This window comes from Onychostoma macrolepis, chromosome 17, assembly GCF_012432095.1.
Source record: "Onychostoma macrolepis isolate SWU-2019 chromosome 17, ASM1243209v1, whole genome shotgun sequence".
Taxonomy (NCBI): Eukaryota; Metazoa; Chordata; class Actinopteri; order Cypriniformes; family Cyprinidae; genus Onychostoma; species Onychostoma macrolepis.
In genome coordinates, this window is record NC_081171.1 from 30504513 (window position 1) to 30522865 (window position 18353).

Consider the following 18353-nt stretch of genomic DNA (forward strand, 5'->3'; position numbering starts at 1 on the left):
GGCCATAAATATGGCGGATGAGTGAAAAAAGCCACGTGACTGAAGATAAATTGATTGCCCACTACTATGTTTTTGGACGAATACCAAAGTAGTGCCATGGTATTTTATGAAGTACTTTAGAGAAACCAATGTAAGCTCTATGATATGATACAGGGCGTCACTAGACTTATTTTACAGTGAAATACCGCTGTACCCCAGTAAATAGGCTCCTGATAAATGCTTGTCTGATGGTGGAGAGATTACCATATACTGAACTGAGAAAATTGTTTCCCTGATGATAGAATTTCAGTGTGTTTTCTATCAGCTGTTTAGCCTGTTATATAAACAGGTACATTCGGACAGTTCACTCACACACTGAATCGTTTGCGGCGGTTTCTCAGACTGTAGCGGGATCCGAAAGGAATGCTGGATGACCTGGAGATTTACCTACAATCCACTGTTGGGGGTAACGCATTACAACTAATGTGAGTTATGTAATCAGATTACTTTTTTAAAGTAACTAGTAAAGTAATGCATTACTTTTTGATTTAGTTATCCTTTCAAATTACTCCAGTTACTTTGTTTCCCATGTCTTGACTGACAGCTCTCTTGTTGCCATGTTGAGAGAAATTGGGAGTAAGCACAAAAACAGATTTAGTAATCCTCAAAATGAACGTGCAAACATTAAATGTGTTAAATAAGACAAATATCCTTTATGTACTAAATCCCATTTTGTTAATCAATTTCTCCGATGATTCAATTCAACCATACTAAGCAAAAATGACACATTCGTGTTTCATTTTTGTTATTGCTGAAGTGTTGAACTTTCTGCTCCTGCATCATATTCTTCATTCAATTTGTTTACTGTACAGACATGAATTTGCATTTCCTTCAACCTGAGGCGCATTCATTTCACGTTTGTTGTTGTGAAGGGGCTTTTACGTTTGTTAAAGAATAACTTTTTTTTATGTTAAAAACAAACAAGCAAGCCCTGCCCAGATTAAAAAAGTAATGTAGCACATTACTTTCCATAAAAAAGTACCTAAGCAACGTAATTAAATTGCTTTTTTAGGGAGTACTTTTAAAAGTAACTTTCCCCAAACACATTTGCAAATCTGTCAGCGATAAACAACTCTTTGTAGCGCATGCATCTGCAGGTAAATAGGCTACAATTTATATCCATGTATGCATGCATCCATAATAACAGTATCAAAGTACGAGGACAGTTTTTGAGGGGGTGCCGATGAACGGCTAGGAAGGCTCCTGGCACACAGCACAGTACTGTTGAGGGAACTTCAGCTTGGCAGCCGAGAGCATGTAAAGCGCTGACGGTGAACGGAATGTTTGTTTTCTGGTTTCTAAGGGGTGGAGCGAGCCTGCTCCTCACTTCTCCACTTCTCCATGTGTGTTTCCCCTGCAGTTCATTTCTCATCCTCCCTGCTGACGTCTGACTTCCGCATTCCTCGCTCTTCCCGATCAGGGATCAGCGCTCCAGACTCGAGCTGATGCAACGATTCCCGCTCTTCAAGATCTACTCGCGACCTCCGGCTGACGTCACAAAGGGACTCCACTCGCTCACCTCGAGACCAAAGTCAGGTAAGAGCGCAACTTTTGCAACTTTTGCATGGCTTCGAGTCCGGCCGCTGCGTTTCTCCATGGCTGCGTCTCAAAGCGCGGAGAGCCGCCTAGACAGAGCGCGTTTTTGCGCATCTCAGGCGCGCAGCAGCATTTTTGGGCATCGTGAGAGGATTCGCGTCTGAGACGCGCGCGCAAAAAAAAAAAAAAAATGCTGTGTATGTAGGGCACTCGCTAGGTTTTGAGACACGGCCCGAGTGTGTGCAAGCACAAAATGGTACATTGCAAAATAAGTAAGGTGGGTATTGCATATTTCAACAACAGCAGTGTATTCTATTGCTGTAGCTGCACACCGCAAGTGCAACTTAAATAGCTCTTTATTTCCAGATTTGAACGCATTTCATTCGGCCGTGTCCATCTCTAGTTGTAGCCTACATAGGGAATGTTGACTTCCTAATATACCGCGTTAATGATGATGGTGATGATGATGATGGGACAGATGGACTCAACACCGCTGTAAGCTAAAGTTCATGTTACATAAGAGAAACTTCCGCTTTGAGATCATTGAGTCACTGTAGGGCGTGGTGCATATGCACATTTATATTTTGATTGTCTTTACATTATTGTTTCACATTATTTGTCCGCTGTCTCTGTGCATGTATAGGCTCGAGAGATGCTTATGTGGTAATGGCGCGTGAACTTTTTTAAATTCAAATATATTCAATATAAGTGGTTCAAATATAGGCTACAGTAAGTAACAAAAGTGTGGGACCACTAGTGAAATCCTATTTTGCATTGAAAAATAAAAATAGAAAATAATAGGCAAATAATAAAAATACAGTTTGAGTGAAGTGTTACATTTGAATTTGAGAATGTGTCTGTTCAGTATTTATTGTGTGTATCTTTTGCTTTAATGTTTCAATTTTGTTTGAGATGATCCGAAAAGCATCTCGAACCTTAAGGAAAGCAAGATTTCAAACAGACTTAAAATGATTTTTTATGGGGGAAAATAAAAATAAAATAATTCATATGATCAGCTTTGTGTATATTTTAATATCTGTGGTCTCTGTTTGCATTTGATGTTAATTTAAGGGCCTGGGGTGATGCTTTCTCCTTGAGTGCACTGAGCATGTCTGTCATCATCTGAATGTGATATTGGTGTCTTTGCCTGTTTAAAACATGATCTAAAACTTCAGGCACTGCAAATGTTTACAACAAAGTTAAATGAACTGCGGTGCTCTTTGTAGATAAACAATGCACAGCGTGCATTTTCAGTTGTTCAGAAAAGGGTTTCAGTTCCACTCAAAAAGAAGTGGGCGATAAAATCTGGAAGCAATGTGTGAAACTGCTTCTGATTGCATAACAGTGCTATTATAACTGCATGCATAATGCAACGAAATGACACTGACCTTTACGGCGCTGACGAATGTAGGAATGTTGATTATGACACAGCTGTACGCGGTGATCTGATCAACAGTAACTCCACACAGATACATGTCACTGTGAACAGACTGGCCTTTAGAGTGCACTGTGACGCTCTCCGGCGCACAAACACAAACTCTCAGTTTTGGAGAGAAATGTTTAGAATTTGTGGAACAGATCTGAACATGTTGAGCTAAAAGCGTACAATAATGTTGCATTCAAATTCATTGGTTTTAGTCTTGTTAAAATGGGAGAATGTTTCATTTTGGCAAAATCCAATTGTAAATCTTTGGCTGATGTTCTTGAGCACTGTTCTGTAGAAACGGGTAGCATTATTGTTTGTCCATTGCTTCTGCTTGTATTGTTCTCGTTTGGTGTAGTGTAGTGGAGAGTGTATAGTTAGTGTTTAAGCATGTCGTGTTATAACAGAAGCATCCTGCAGTGCAACACTCTACACTTCATTAAACTCATTTATACTAAATTCATTTATGCAACAGAATCAAGCATCTGAATTTTCTTTCAGATTTATTTAAAGCACATACATATTTTATATTTAAGAACACACCGTATCATATTTGAACATATTTAAAAAACAATGTAAACTTGATGATTAGAAAAGGTTTGCTTAGTGTCAGTTTTGAAGCTCTGATGTAGGATGAAACTGCTGTCTACAATAATGGGGTGATCGATCAATTAGAGCGACACATTATCTGTGATAATGGAGCAAAGTATTAATATAAGATGAGTTAACGGTGGCAGCGGAGAGAGCGTTAGCGAGGACGGCGCTCTCAGGCTCTGAATTACGGCGCTCTATAGGACTTTCCAGTGCAAATCTAAACAAAGAGAACAGTGTTGTATTCTGTTTATTTTTCCAAATCCTTCATGCTGTCATTCCCTCAATACATACTTGTCTTGACTGCTTCATATGAAGTTTTATTTGGAAGTGTGCTAAAAGTTTCAAAGATGGTGAATTTTACGGTGGAAATCGTTTTTCCATTGGGGCTTTCAGTGAGATGGCTTGTGTGTGTGTGTGTGTGTGTGTGTGTGTAGACAGAAAGGCAGCACACCTCATACACCTTCTGAAAGCCCAACAGGCTCATGAAACACGCTTCATCACATGATCCTGATTAATATATGGCAGAAATAAAGACTGAAGGGGGGTTTGAGTTAGTTGTTCAGTTTGTATGGAATATAAGCTTACTACATACTGCATACTGCACAGTGTGCACTCTGTACAGATCACTGTATTGTAATTGCTGCAGCATGCTGCAAACAGTATTATGCTACAATGATGTATCATATTTGGCAGTCTGATCATTGGCGAGTACAAATATAGCTCTGAAACTCTTTCCAAATTAGTGAACTAGATTTTTTTGAAAAACTGCTGTGCAGTTGTTAAGGTGTTTTGAGTGTTTTTAACCGATTTCTATGAGGCTGCTATAGGGTTTTCTGAAAAAGAAAACTAGAGTTTATTTAATAATCAATTATTTAATCAGTTTTTTAATAATCAAAAAATGTGAAAAAGTTTATAATATATATAATATATAGGGCTATGTTTATATATATATATATATATATATATATATATATATATATATGAAGAGTTTATTTGCAAAAACAGATAACTCTGTTTTTTTTAATTTTCAAAAATCATGTTTTTTATTATGTTGTCAAGTTTTTATTGCGTTTTATTGTGTTAGTTAGCTGTATTTTTTGTTGTTATTTTTTACCTAATCAAAATAGCCCAACTGCAGTTTGATTGAGATTAACTGGAATGCACAATGAAAAAACATGATTTTTGAAAATGTTTACATTTTATGTGTGTGTGTGTGTATACACACACACACACACACACACATATATACATACATACATATATAAGCAAGGCAGTTTTTATATCAACATTTTAATGATATAGCCTACTCCAATTCATTGTTGAATTATAAACTTTACACTTTTTAGATTTATTTAATCATAGCCTTATACATTAAATAATGAAGATACCAGATAAATGTGTAATCTAGTGCCTCTCAGGTTTTTTTTTTTCTAGCTGACTAATGAGTTTGCAGACATTGAATGCCTTTCCCGAGGTAAATGAAACATTACATGACATTGTTTAATTACAAGTTAATTTACTGGCGTCCTTCTGCGGTTGAAACACTGATTGATTGATCAATTACATGAGACATAATTCATTTCAGTGAGTTGTTCTGTTTCTTTAAACTCCTTCTGTGCCGAGGCACTACAGCGATCTTTACGCAACATTACAGAGTGTCAAAACCACATTTATTGTTTGTATTTCATAAGACTGACAGCATTTGAGAGTATGTTTTATAACAAAAGGAACAAAGCTTATTGTGATTATTGGATGACAGGTGTGCTACAGATAAAGTTTAGTCCCCACATTATCTGAAAACAGCACAAACTAAAAGATCTCGAAGACTGATTAACAACAAGAAATCTATAGCAGCCACCCACACATCTGACATGTTCACCTGTTGAGGAACAAAATAGACACTGAAGTGTTTTTCAACTGAAACTGAAAATACATTTGCAGCCAAATATTATTGGTTGTTGTAATTTGGTGTATCATAAGGTCTCTAGATATGACTCGGTCCTTTCTTGAATGGAACAGTTTCACACATCTTATAATCCGCCTGGCAGAAGTTACGAGTAAAGCACACTACACTTCAACAAGCTGCAGCATTTAAGGGATCAATCCGTGACAGAAATGATGCATGACGAGCTACGTGTCAGTGTTAGTAGCCTGCTTGGGGTTAGGGATTTGTTTAAATGACTAACCCTCGGTACTATGAGCAATGATAGCTTGCCTTAGCAAAGACTAATTAAACTTCCTCTGAGTCAGAAGTGTTGTGTGTCGTGCAGCGGTTCACATATGGCAGTGATTTCTTGTGTCATCGTGAGGCTGTTTCTTCAAGAAAAGCATTTATGTAGATGGCAGTGTTAGGAAATAACTGGTTACATGTAACTAAATTACTTAATTTACTCAGAATAAATGTGTAGTTAAATTACAGTTACTTGTGAAAATGTTAATGATTACAAAGATTTATTTATTTATTTTATTTTTCACGCACACCCACATTCAGATTTAACTGATTTCTTGGTTGCACTTTATTTTACAGTACGTGTACGTACAGTGTACCTAGCTAAGAAAGCTCTGGTGATGTAAGGTGACTACATGGGGTAGGGGTAGGGGTAGGTTCAGGGTAAGTACCTAGTTTTTACCTAGTTATTGTAATTACTAAAATAAGAACACACTATGAGTTACAGGACTGTAAAATAAAGTGCTACCGATTTCTTTCATAAATTGCATGGACTGCTCTAATATATGAGACACCAGTGTTTCAAGAGTTTAGGACACAGGATAGGACATATGCTTTTCGTTTATTTCCTATTTGGGTTTATATATTATTTCCTATTTTGTTTTTGTTTTTTTTTTTTTTTTTTAAGATTAACTGTTTTTTTGTTTGTTTTTTCAAGCCATTGTTATATGCCAGTGTTTCCTGTCATACCTATGCAAAGATTTGATTTCAAAGGCAGCTATTAAACTATTTCTTGTTATGGTTTTGAATCTGTATTTAACCTCAGAGTGATCTCAAAGTACACTCTAAAAAATGCTGGATTAAATACAACGCAGCGCTGAGTAAAATATGGACAAACCCAGCGGTTGGGTTGTTTTGACGCAACGGTTGGGTTAAATGTTTAACCCAACCTTCTGGGTAGTAATAGCTGGGTTTGTCCATATTTTACTCAGCTCTGGGTTGTATTTAATCCAGTGTACAAAAGTAATCGAATGTAATCAGTTACATTACTTGGTAACACTTCATTTTAAGGTGTCCTTGTTACATGTGTTACATGTACTATTGTGTTACATGTTACTATTATAATAACAATTAATGATGCAAAATTACATGCAAGTAACTAGGGCTGCAACAACGAATCGATTAAATCGATAAAAATCGATTACTAAAAGCGTTGGCAACGAATTTCATAATCGATTCGTTGTGTCGCGCGACGCGGAGACGCTTGATTATTTAAAAAAAATAAATAAATAAAACTTTAGTTGAGCGCGGAGCGGAGTGAACACACTCGGTCTCTCTCGCGCACGGATGCTAGCAGAGTTTGGCGCCTCATAAATTAAAAAAAAAAACAAAAAAAAAAAACGAGCGGAGGTAGAGGAAAGATACATGGCGGAGGCAGAGAAATCCGTGCGACCCAAGTCATCCAAGGTGTGGGAGCAGGGGCGGCGTTTGCGTATGGCAGAGTATGCAGTTGCCATACCCTAGCCCAGTCAGGTGCTGTGAAAAATTATCCAAACTTGAGTCGCTTATAATTCGTTTTTATTATTTTAAATCAGAGTTTTAAAAATAGTAAACCAATGATAAGCATTAAAATAACTCGTCAGTAAAACTTCGTAACGCCATCGGATCATCGAGCTCTCAGCGAGACCTCGTAACTTCACCCCGCCTCCGTTCAGATTGACGCGCCGCGCGCAGCCTGGAGAAGACAGATCTCTGCTTTTTCGCAATGCAAGGGTGAATAAATAATTGGTGTTTGAATAGTACAGCGTTTTCTTTACTCAAACACTATGTCAGTAAAGGATAATGTTTTTGTGTGTTTGAAGAGTGGAGAACAATTAGTTATTTGCTCTCTATATATGTTTTAAATATCCTGTGCATTATGTGCATAAGCGCTTAATTTGAGATTTTGGCCAAGTGTATTAAACAACAAGAAAAAACTAAGCGCGCATATAGCTACAATCAAAGTTATATAACCTGTAAAATTGATGAAAGCATAATGCACTTGCTGCTTCAGATAAAAGTTACAGCCGTTCTAACGACAGACAAAACACTCCATCTCCGTCATTCTCTGGTCAAAAACATTATTAACTCCATTTGAGCTTGATTTTCATATAATGTTAAGTGCAAGTGTCTGATACAATACCAACGCTAACGACGCAGTGTTGTTAAATTATTTAATTTTTTGCAGATGTAAAGCATACATGTGTATGTTTTTTGTGTTAGTCCATTTTTATTTTATTTTATTATTATTATAACAGCTCAGGGATGTTCAAGGAGCAACATGTTTGTGCACTTTCTAGAGATTTTAGTTCTGTTTTTGAATAAAGGGTTGGAAATGAATGCTTTTCCTTTTTTATCCGATTCATCGATTAATCGAAAAAATAATCGACAGATTAATCGATTATTAAAATAATCGTTAGTTGCAGCCCTACAAGTAACCCTAAACCACACCCTAATCCTAACCCTAACCGTATAGTAAGTACATGTAGTTAATTAATATTACTCAGTACTTAAATGTATAATTACACTGTAACAAGGACACCTTAAAATAAAGTGTAACCCATTACTTTAATAAAGTAATTGAAATTGTTACACTATATTACATTTTAGATAACTAAAACTTGTAACTGGTAACATGTAATCTGTAACCTATTACATTTCCAAAGTAAGCTTCTCAACGCTGGTAGTGGGTGACTCTCTGTAGTTCATCAGGATGCGTGACTCGAGCAGGCTACAGAATGCACACTGCGTCTGAAAGGTTTTGATTTGAGGAGGACTTATGTAGGCTGATGACATTGTCCTGTTCCTCTGCGGCCACATTCCTCTCGGCTGACACGGAGAGCAGTGCGCAGATTTGGACGAAGGAAACATTGGTAGCGGGCGGATCTTGGCTGACGTGCTCAGTTCTTCTCTCCACGGCTTAAAGGAGAATGTGTCTGGGTCTAGTTTTGTGCCTCTCATAAAAAGGGGAAAAGAGCAGCTTCTCTTGCCAAGGGTCTGTAAGTGCTCGTGTTCTGTACATTTGTCAGATGTGGAGAGAGAGATTGGATATCTTACTGTATGGGCAGTGCATGGGCACAATGGACATGTGTGTTATACAGCATCACTGTTGGTTAATTCAAAAAATATGTTTTTTTGGTTGATTCTTTATTATTGTCTGATAAAGTCTGCATAATAGATTCCAGTGACAGAAGCGTATTTGAGCCTGATGCTGATTGCTTTGTATTTCATCAAGGGTGATTTTTTTTCCTAGCGAAGATAAGTCGTTAAATCATGCATTTAGAAACTTTGCATCACTTTTGGATTCCTTCTGAAGGTGAAGTGTGTCAGTTTTTTAGTAATAAAATACTGTCTTGTATTCCAGCTTAATTTTACTATAAGGAAGTCTTCTGGTAGTTTGACTTTCTGAAGAGTGTACTTGCTGACAACAAAGTGTATCAATGAACAATAAGCAGTGTCTCTCAGGAATTACTCAGGAATTATTTCATTGCCACAATAACTAGCGCCGCACAGCTTGGTAATAGACACAACTAATCCAAATAATAATTACTTACACAAATGTGGCCAGTTTTTAAATTAAATGACCCAGTGTGCTGTGTGTGATGATTTCAGGACATATATTTGTAAAGTAATGCGGAGATGCTTGTAATGTTTATCATTCATTTGCATAAGATATAGAGATTGACCTCGCACAATATATTTCTGTATGTAATTATTCAGGATTTAAACAGGAGTTAAATCAGAAATTATTAAAAAGGAGAATATGTTTGGGGTTATTAGCAGAAATTCATTTGAATACAATATGATCCTCTAATACTACATAGATAAAATTCATAAATGCATAAATCTTTATTCAAAATAAATGGACTTGTAAACAAACATGTTCTGATAAGTCTTGTCTGGCAGCTGATCTGATGTTTGCTACTGTGAGATCAACATAACTCTCATTTTCAGTAAACAGGAAAAATCCCTCACTCTATATAAATAACCAATTATAATTGAATGGGTAATGTGCTTTCTTTTGTTCACTTTATGAGAATTTAACAAAAAAACATATATCATATATAACATATATAAAGAAAAATATATCACAATTAGAGAAAATGACTTTTTGAGACAGTGTTTCATCAGAACAAATATTTGTTATTGAAATGGACCGTATAAAAGGTGTCACTGGTGCGGTATCTTTTCAAACGGCACATCATTATCATTAAGGTACATAAATGTGTACCTTTTGAAAGGGTGCTGCTCCAGTGACAGCTTTCTGACAGCTTCTAATAAAATTGTGTGTACACTGAATATCTGCAGGCCACAGTATTTTAAAGAGCTCTATGTCTTTACCAACTAGTGATAGGTAATAGTGACTAATCATGATATCATTGCGATCACTTTGATGCAAATACATACATAACTGAAAAAAGTAGTAAAATATAAACACAGAATGGAATGAAATGGATGAGAATTAGACTATAGAGGTTTGAAGTAGAGGTTCTGAAAAATGCTTTCTAAAGGCCTGTCTTCTCCTCTCACAACTATATATCACAACTTTCAGGAATCAGTTAAAGACACCAGCATTTAACCGCTCCACAACTTCTTTCTTCTCTCTGCTTTTGTCCTCTGCTCTGGCCTGTTTTCTAATCTAGCTTTCTAATAAATGTGGCATTGTATACTGTGAATATTGTTGGCTCTATGACTCTCCAAATGTATGCTGCTTTGGATAAAACTTGTTTGAACGAACTGATTCAAATCAATGATCAATTTGCATCATCATTCAGAAATGTACCGATACCGATAGCTAGGTTGGACCACACTGGCCGATAACGATTAATTAACTGATCGTTTTTAAAATGGATACTGAAAAAAAAGCTAAAAATAGTGCTTTACTATTTTTTAAAAAACAGTACTGAACCATGCTTGTTATATTGATCATTAAAGTTAGGTCATAGTTTAACTAATGTTAAAAAAAACTTCAAAATATAAAAATGTATTAGTAATAGTAAATGTTGAAATTAACACACTCTAACAAGAAACAATACTTATACAGCTTTCATTAATGTTAAAACACCGGACGCGGCGGTTTAAAACAGTTGATTTAATCACCAAACGGTCAAAAGTTTACTTCAAGAATGAACAAAGCAGCATAGATGAGTTTCAATTTCGGTGTTAAAAAAACGACAAAGAAACAGCAGAACAGAAAGTGAAAGCTCGATCTAAATTATAGCTCTCTATATGAAGCAGACTTTATTAAAGCCACAGAAAGACAAACATTTCACTGAGAAATGCACAATATACAATCTTACAGCCAAGGGTGTAATCGGTCGACCTCTAGTAAATATTGCTGTTTAATTGTGATATAGGTTATATGAAAAAGACTGAATGTCATTCTTCCTTTTGTTAATTTAGTGAAAACAGTGCAGAAACGTGCCATGTAATGGGCCACAGTGGCTGTTTGGATGAAATGCTGCTTCCTTTGATTAAAAAGAAATAACCATTTTAAGCTATTTCACAGCAAATGCAAAAAAAAAAAAAAAAAGATTGAGATTGAGATATATGCAGAATATAATCTAAAATATATTTTGTAGTGGTACAGTATGTAATCAAACTCTAACTTTCCTTTAATAATTCTGAATTATAATTTAAATTTCAAAAGACAAGTTCTCTCATGATGCCTCTGCTCTTTTCTGCAGCTGTGGTCACGGGCGTTTGTGACATGATGCCGGGACAGATACCGGACCCCTCGGTGACCGCCGGCTCGCTGCCCAGTCTGGGCCCTCTAGCAGGCATCTCTGCCACCACACTAACCGAACACCTGAAATACGCCGACCTCTGCAACCTTGGGGCCATGCTGTCCCCTTTACATCTACTGGGGAAGCTGGGCAAGCGGACGCTCCCTATTAAAGCCGAGGTGAGCACCTTTCAACCTTTAGCTCGGGGAAGAAATTTAGGGGCATCTTTAGGAAAAAGCACTGTTGTATTATCAGTATGTGAGGCCTGTTTCATATATGCATCTAAATGATTCATCTGCAGGAAACCCAAACCCGATAGCAGAGCTGTAAATGATTTAATCATCTGGATTTAGTCAGTTTTATTAAATGGAAAGTGCTGTTTGTGTGCATTATTGTTCAGTCCATTATTTGATATTGCTTTCTGAGCATCTGCAGTACATGCACTGTAAAAAAAACTATTTTTCTAAGTTGTAAATTAAACTAAGATTATTAGAGTGCATTTTACAAGAAAATACTACTTCAGTGTTTCTGCTTCAGAATTTCATGTTTAAGTGGTACTTGCGTTTCTTTGTGATTATTGTGAAGTTAACTCGAAATTTCTGAATGAAGTTGCAAAGTAAATCTTACATCACATTTTTAGTAGCCTATACACATCTGGCACAATACTGTGCATTCTTACCAAACTGCAGTGACTCCATCTAGTGGAGAGAAAGTGACTGTTCAAACAAAAGACTGAATTTAAAAACCGTGAATCTAAGTAAAGCACAAATGAAATATGGTTATGTAGGATTTAAATCAAACTTCGCTTATCAATACATACATAAAACACGTGCATATAGGCTACACCTATAAATTACTCTCATATACATGTATAGCCTTGGATGTTCAAAATATATATATGAAATACACGTGCACACTAAAATGAAATCCATACCAATACATCTTATGTTAGTAATGAATACACTTAGACACTCGCTTATACGTATAAACTCGATCCATGCATATACACCTACAACACCACACGCACATACATATAAACTCGCTGCATGCAGATACACCTGTACATACTCGCATATTCATATAAACTTGATCCATGCATATACACCTATAAACACTCGCACAAACATAAACTCAGTGCGCGCACACACCCAAAAACATTCACGCAAACAAACAAAATAAAATTCACAAACGTATACAATTCTGATAAGAAAGACGCATGCTTTAGTTGTGTATATACATATATGCAAGTGATTTTATATGTGGATGTGCGTGAACTTTTCAGTGCAAACGGAAGGCATTTCAGTGTCAAAGGAAGCAGCGGCACTTCCGGCGGCATCTCCAGATGCCGGGACATTTGAAAACGCTTAGCGTGGCTTAATGCATTAAAACAGTGTTTTTAAAAGACCAAACTCAATAAACACATTATTAATAAAGCATGTGTACAGACAAGCTGATGAGTCCAGAATAAGAACACAATGCGTTTAACGCTTAACGTGGCTTAATGCTTAAGAGTTTTTAAAATGCCAAACTCAGTTCAGCCCCGACAAAACATTGCAAAACATTTTTTAAACGGAAACGGTGATGCGTTGAACACCTTGTTCTGATGACGCAAGAGTTGCAACTATATGGCAGCTGAGAAGGACATTCTTTGTGTTCTATTTGAGGAATTTTCGGAGCCTAATGAAATCGGTATAAATACGTGTTTAATACTGCAAAATACGCTCAATGTTAGTCACTGCCCTTGCCGTCCATTCTTATGTAAAACACTTAATTCCCATTGTGTATGAAATTTGGTATATAAATAAACTTGCCTTGCAGTGAAGCTAAAAATATAAACAATTACATCATCATGTTGGTATGCTATATTGTAACTATAAAACTCTTATGGCAAACATGTCTTCTAATATCTTAAATTGTTGTGTATACCGAGCTGCAGCGGACACATTTGTAAATGACTTTACTTGGACCCATTGTGCGAGCTGTCTCTTTAATACCGCGTGGTTTATATACATGTTGCTGCTGACTAGTGACTGATCTTTGAGTGAATGTCCACAAAACTGGACTATATATACATATATAATATGTATATAATCGGTAGGCTAAAATTTTAAAGATGAAAAAGAGAAATTAGGGAGAATCAATGAATTATGAATAATTTATTGCTATTGTGTCAATAATATGTAATCATGTAATCCATAAAAAAGTAATTGTAGTCTGATTACGAGTATTTTAAAATGTAACTTACTCTAATCACAAGTGCTTAATTTTTGGAATGTGATTATGTAATCCAGATTACATGTAATCAGTTACTACCCAGCTCTGCGTATAAGCGAGTGTCTATAGGTGTATGCATGCGTCAAGTTTATATGTAGGCTATATGCAAGTGTATTCATCACTAACATAAGATGTATTGGTATGGATTTCATATTAATGTGCATGTGTATTTCATATATATATGTATTGAACATCCAATAGTATACATGTATATGAGAGTAATTTATAGGTTTATATGCACGTGTTTTATGTATGTATTGATAAGCGAAGTTTGATTTAAATCCTACGTGGCGCCTCATATATAGTGTTTAGTTGGCCCAACCATTGGTGAAATAAAGTGAAATAAAAAAACTCCACAGTGGCCTTATTGATGATTTATAGACTTGACTGGAGATGAGATATAAAATCACAGGAAAACCTTGTTTTATACTTAAAATGCATGAAAAACTTCAGCACCAGAACAAACAGTACAAATGCTTCTCAGCCAATGCTGTTTAGCCAATAACTTAAAGATGCAGTTGCAGCTCAAAATTAATTTAAATTATAATTACATATTTTATATTGAATTATTTATTTTTAAGTTATGTTCCCTGCCTTTTCATTTAGTTGTATTTTGACTGAGAATAGCAACAGATTCTTGTTTGAGAGAACAGTTAAAAAAAAAACAGAGGAGGGAGAGCATTCATGCCGGCTGAACAGCTGTTATAATAGTTCACCCAAAATTAAAAAGTTTGCTAAAAAAATGTGCTCACATTCAGGGCGTTCAAGATGCAGATGAGTTTGTTTCTTCATCAGGTTTGTAGAAATGTGTCTCTGCATCAGTGTCTCAGCAATGGATGCTCTGCAGTGAATGGGTGCCGTCAGAATGAGAGTCCAAACAGCTGATAAAAACATCACAATAATCCACACCACTCCAGTCCATCAGTTAACATCTGGAGAAGACAAAGGAAAGAAATCTTTGAAACTGCTTTTGCTAAAATAGTCCATAATCCAGAATAACGCTTCCTCCAGTGAAAAAGTAATCTGTTCTGAATCAGGAGAGAAATCTGCAGATCAAGCACCGTTTACAGTCAAGCAATGGTTTGAAGTTAAAAACGTCTCAATGATAGATTTGTTTCAGCTTTTGTCTTCTCCAGATGTTAACTGATGGACTGGAGTGGTGTGGATTATTGTGATGTTTTTATCAGCTGTTTGGACTCTCATTCTGACGGCACCCATTCACTGCAGAGCATCCGTTGGTGGGGTTGGGAATCGAAAATCAATTCCAATTCCAGAATTGGATACTTAAGGTCAGGAATCGGATACTTGCCACCTATTAATTCTTGTGTGCGCATCTTTTTTTTTTTTTTTTAGCTGGCGAAAAGGGGCTGTTAAAAATGCATTTGTCTTTGAATCATTTATTCAAGAGATTCATTCAAAAACACTGATTCATCCAGTAATGAAATAAGTAAATCTTGAGTGAGTCATTGAATCATTCCATTCATACAATAAATTCCATGAAATCTTGTCTAATATTTTTTCTTCAGAATTGTGACAGATCTACAACCTCCATTTGAAAAAAAAAATAATCTAATTTTATCCAGAATCATGCGGCTCTATTTTACACACAAACAGCTCTTAATCGAGTCCAGTTTTAACGGCTGATTTTTGTTCATGGCATTCAGCAGCAATTTAAATGTTTTGCAAAAAGAGACACAGAATAAATATGTTTGATATCTAAATGTTTGACATTTTTTTAACCACATAGAAATTGAAACTGGGAATCAATCGGAATCGGAATTGGAATTGATCAAATTCAAATGATACCCAACCCTATCCATTGGTGAGCAAGTGAACCAAATCTGATGAAGAAACAAACGCATTTACATCTTGGATGGTCTGAGTACATTTTCAGCAAATTTTAATGTTTAAGTGAACTATTCGTTTAATGCAGACTGATTGAATGTTATTTATCGAAGAAGTTTGTATTAAACCCCATGACTTGCATTATTATTACTCCCGATGACGGCTAAAATGCTGCCGCAGGTTATTACACAGGCATTTCATCAATTAATTATTGCATTTCACAATCTGATGGCAAACATTAAGCTTTTTCACTCTAAAATTAATAGGTTTTCAAGGTCTGTCCTTTTTTCTTTGACTTGTATAACATATATAAATAAAGCCCAACCAGAAATGAATTATCATCAGCAACACTGATGTGACAAAATGTAATGTCACTTTGTGGTCAAAAAGTATTTAAGCTGTTAATAATGATAAGACTGCTCAAACTTTTTTATAAATTCACCAGCAGAGACAAATGTGCTGTTATTCTTATTGAATTATTATTTATTTTATATATTGAATGCAACTTCCTTGAATTTAAAGGTGAATTGAATGTTTTAACCTGGTTTCCTAAACAAATGAAGTACTTTATTGGCACATACTCATTTTGTAGGAAATGTAGTGTACAAAAACCTATAAAAAGCCTTGATTTTCTTATTTTGCTGTTGCCGCTCATACAGAAAGATGAAGAGGAAGAGCGGAGGAAACGAAGGCGAGAGAAAAACAAAGTAGCAGCAGCAAGATGTCGAAACAAAAAGAAAGAAAGAACAGAGTATCTACAAAGGGTAAGTCGTCTGTAAAAGCCTCAGTCAGTGTTGGGGAAAATTACTTTTAAAAGTAATGCATTACAATATTGCGTTACTTCATAAAAAAGTTACTAATTGCATTACTTTTTATAGAAAGTAATGCATTACGTTAATTTTGTGTTGTGCTTTTTGTCACCTGGGCTACAAAGTAATGCATCACTTTACTAGTAACTTAAGTAATCTGATTACGTAACTTGCCTTCCTTGTAATGCGTTACTCCCAACACTGGCCTCAGTTCTGTATCAGCATATAGCACGAGTGTATTAATGTGCCTTTATCTCTTCACTGAAGGAATCTGAGCGTCTAGAGATGATGAACTCAGAGCTGAAAGCACAGATCGAGGAGCTGAAGCACGAACGACAGCAGCTCATACTAATGCTTAATCGTCATCGGCCCACCTGCATCGTGAGTACGGACAGCATTAAGACGCCTGAGAAAGAGGCCAACCCTCTCCTGGAGCAGGTGGAGGCCAAATGAGAAGGAACCACACATTTCCATGTTACTGTTTACAGGTCAGCTCGTCTCCAGCTAGCTGAAGCACTTGGCTCGAAGCACTTGGACATTTTAGGGAAGAGAGAATGGCGTTCTCTGACCTGCGAGGTTGGAGTTTAGAGACTAAACAAAGCAAAAAGAAAAACACACGGATGGCCTGTGTGTTGGCAGTTGCAAAACTTTTGTGGGATAGTTTTTTACCTGTTTTTTTTGGTCATAAAGTGCCTTATTTGTTTTAGTCCATTTAGGTTTTTTTTTTTTTGGAAAGAATTGTCTGTAGGTTGTTCTGAATTGATGAAAACACTCATTGAATGGTTGGACATGCATGTTGTGGCCTCGCCATGTTAACTGGATGATTCTACACGGACTGTCTCAACGTTTATTCACCATTTGCTGCCTTCAGTTGGGTTTTTTTTTTTTTTTTTCTGACGCAGGCGTCATGTATGCACATATGTATGAACTGTTTACATCTTGCCAATTTATTATAGTTATCTAGTATATAAATATATATATATGATTTTTATACTTCCTGTACATGGACTTATCACTAGATGTGATACATTTTATGCAACAATTTCATAACCTCTATTTCTGTGACTTATTCAATTTGTTGTATAGCTGTGAAAACTGCAAACTATTATTAAACAAGTGATTTCCAAATGTTATTTTGCAATACTGAGAATTTTTGGAGTTGGTCAACCTGTAGCCATTTACTGTAAAAATACTGTAAAAACTTTTTTCTTGACATAGGCAGAGTAAATATATCAAATAAAGCAATGCAATCAGAAAAGGCAGCTACAATTTAAAGCTGCTGTGTTTACAAAACAACAAAGAAACCAACAGGTGCTTCAAACATGTTCTGTTTTGTGACCTCTTTTGTCTGTCATATACCAACATTAGCCCCATCAGCACGAATCCATTAAACAGTGTTCCTACTAAATCATATTATATTTATTTATAAATATAATTTACATTAGTAGTCAATTTTTAAAAACAGACGTACATCATATGCTTCATCATGCATACATGTTTATTAAATGTGCACACATCTTCATTTTTCATATTTTTTAAATGTATTAAATAAATGTGTTAAATATATGCAAATGCATATATTAATACTAGACACCATAAAGATCATGTGTACCAAAAATCTTTGTCATATCTTTATGTTAACATACTTTACTAGCCTTTTGTTTCGGAGCTTTGATGCAGTCATCATCTTCTCAAGGTGCAAACAGGAAATAAACTGCTCTGGTCATGTGACAATTTGCACTAATCATGTGACGCTGCACATATTTGACTTTATTTTTTCCATATTTGCAGGAAGTGCACTAAAACATCAGTCAGTAAGGTTTTTAGAGCTTTATAAATGAAAACCTTTTTTACGGTCACCATTAAATGGGTTAGTGTAAATAGAATCCATCGCTATTTGC

General features: G+C 35.9%; 1 protein-coding gene across 1 annotated transcript; it reads left to right on the forward strand.

The window, feature by feature from the left end:
• Nucleotides 1-1102: 1102 nt before the first annotated feature.
• Nucleotides 1103-17823, forward strand: jdp2a (Jun dimerization protein 2a). The gene is made up of 4 exons (XM_058748429.1): nucleotides 1103-1575; nucleotides 11486-11703; nucleotides 16303-16407; nucleotides 16720-17823. Exons 1-4 carry the CDS (start codon nucleotides 1485-1487, stop codon nucleotides 16903-16905), a joined length of 600 nt encoding a protein of 199 aa, XP_058604412.1. The 5' UTR covers nucleotides 1103-1484; the 3' UTR covers nucleotides 16906-17823.
• The last annotated feature ends 530 nt before the right edge of the window (nucleotides 17824-18353 follow it).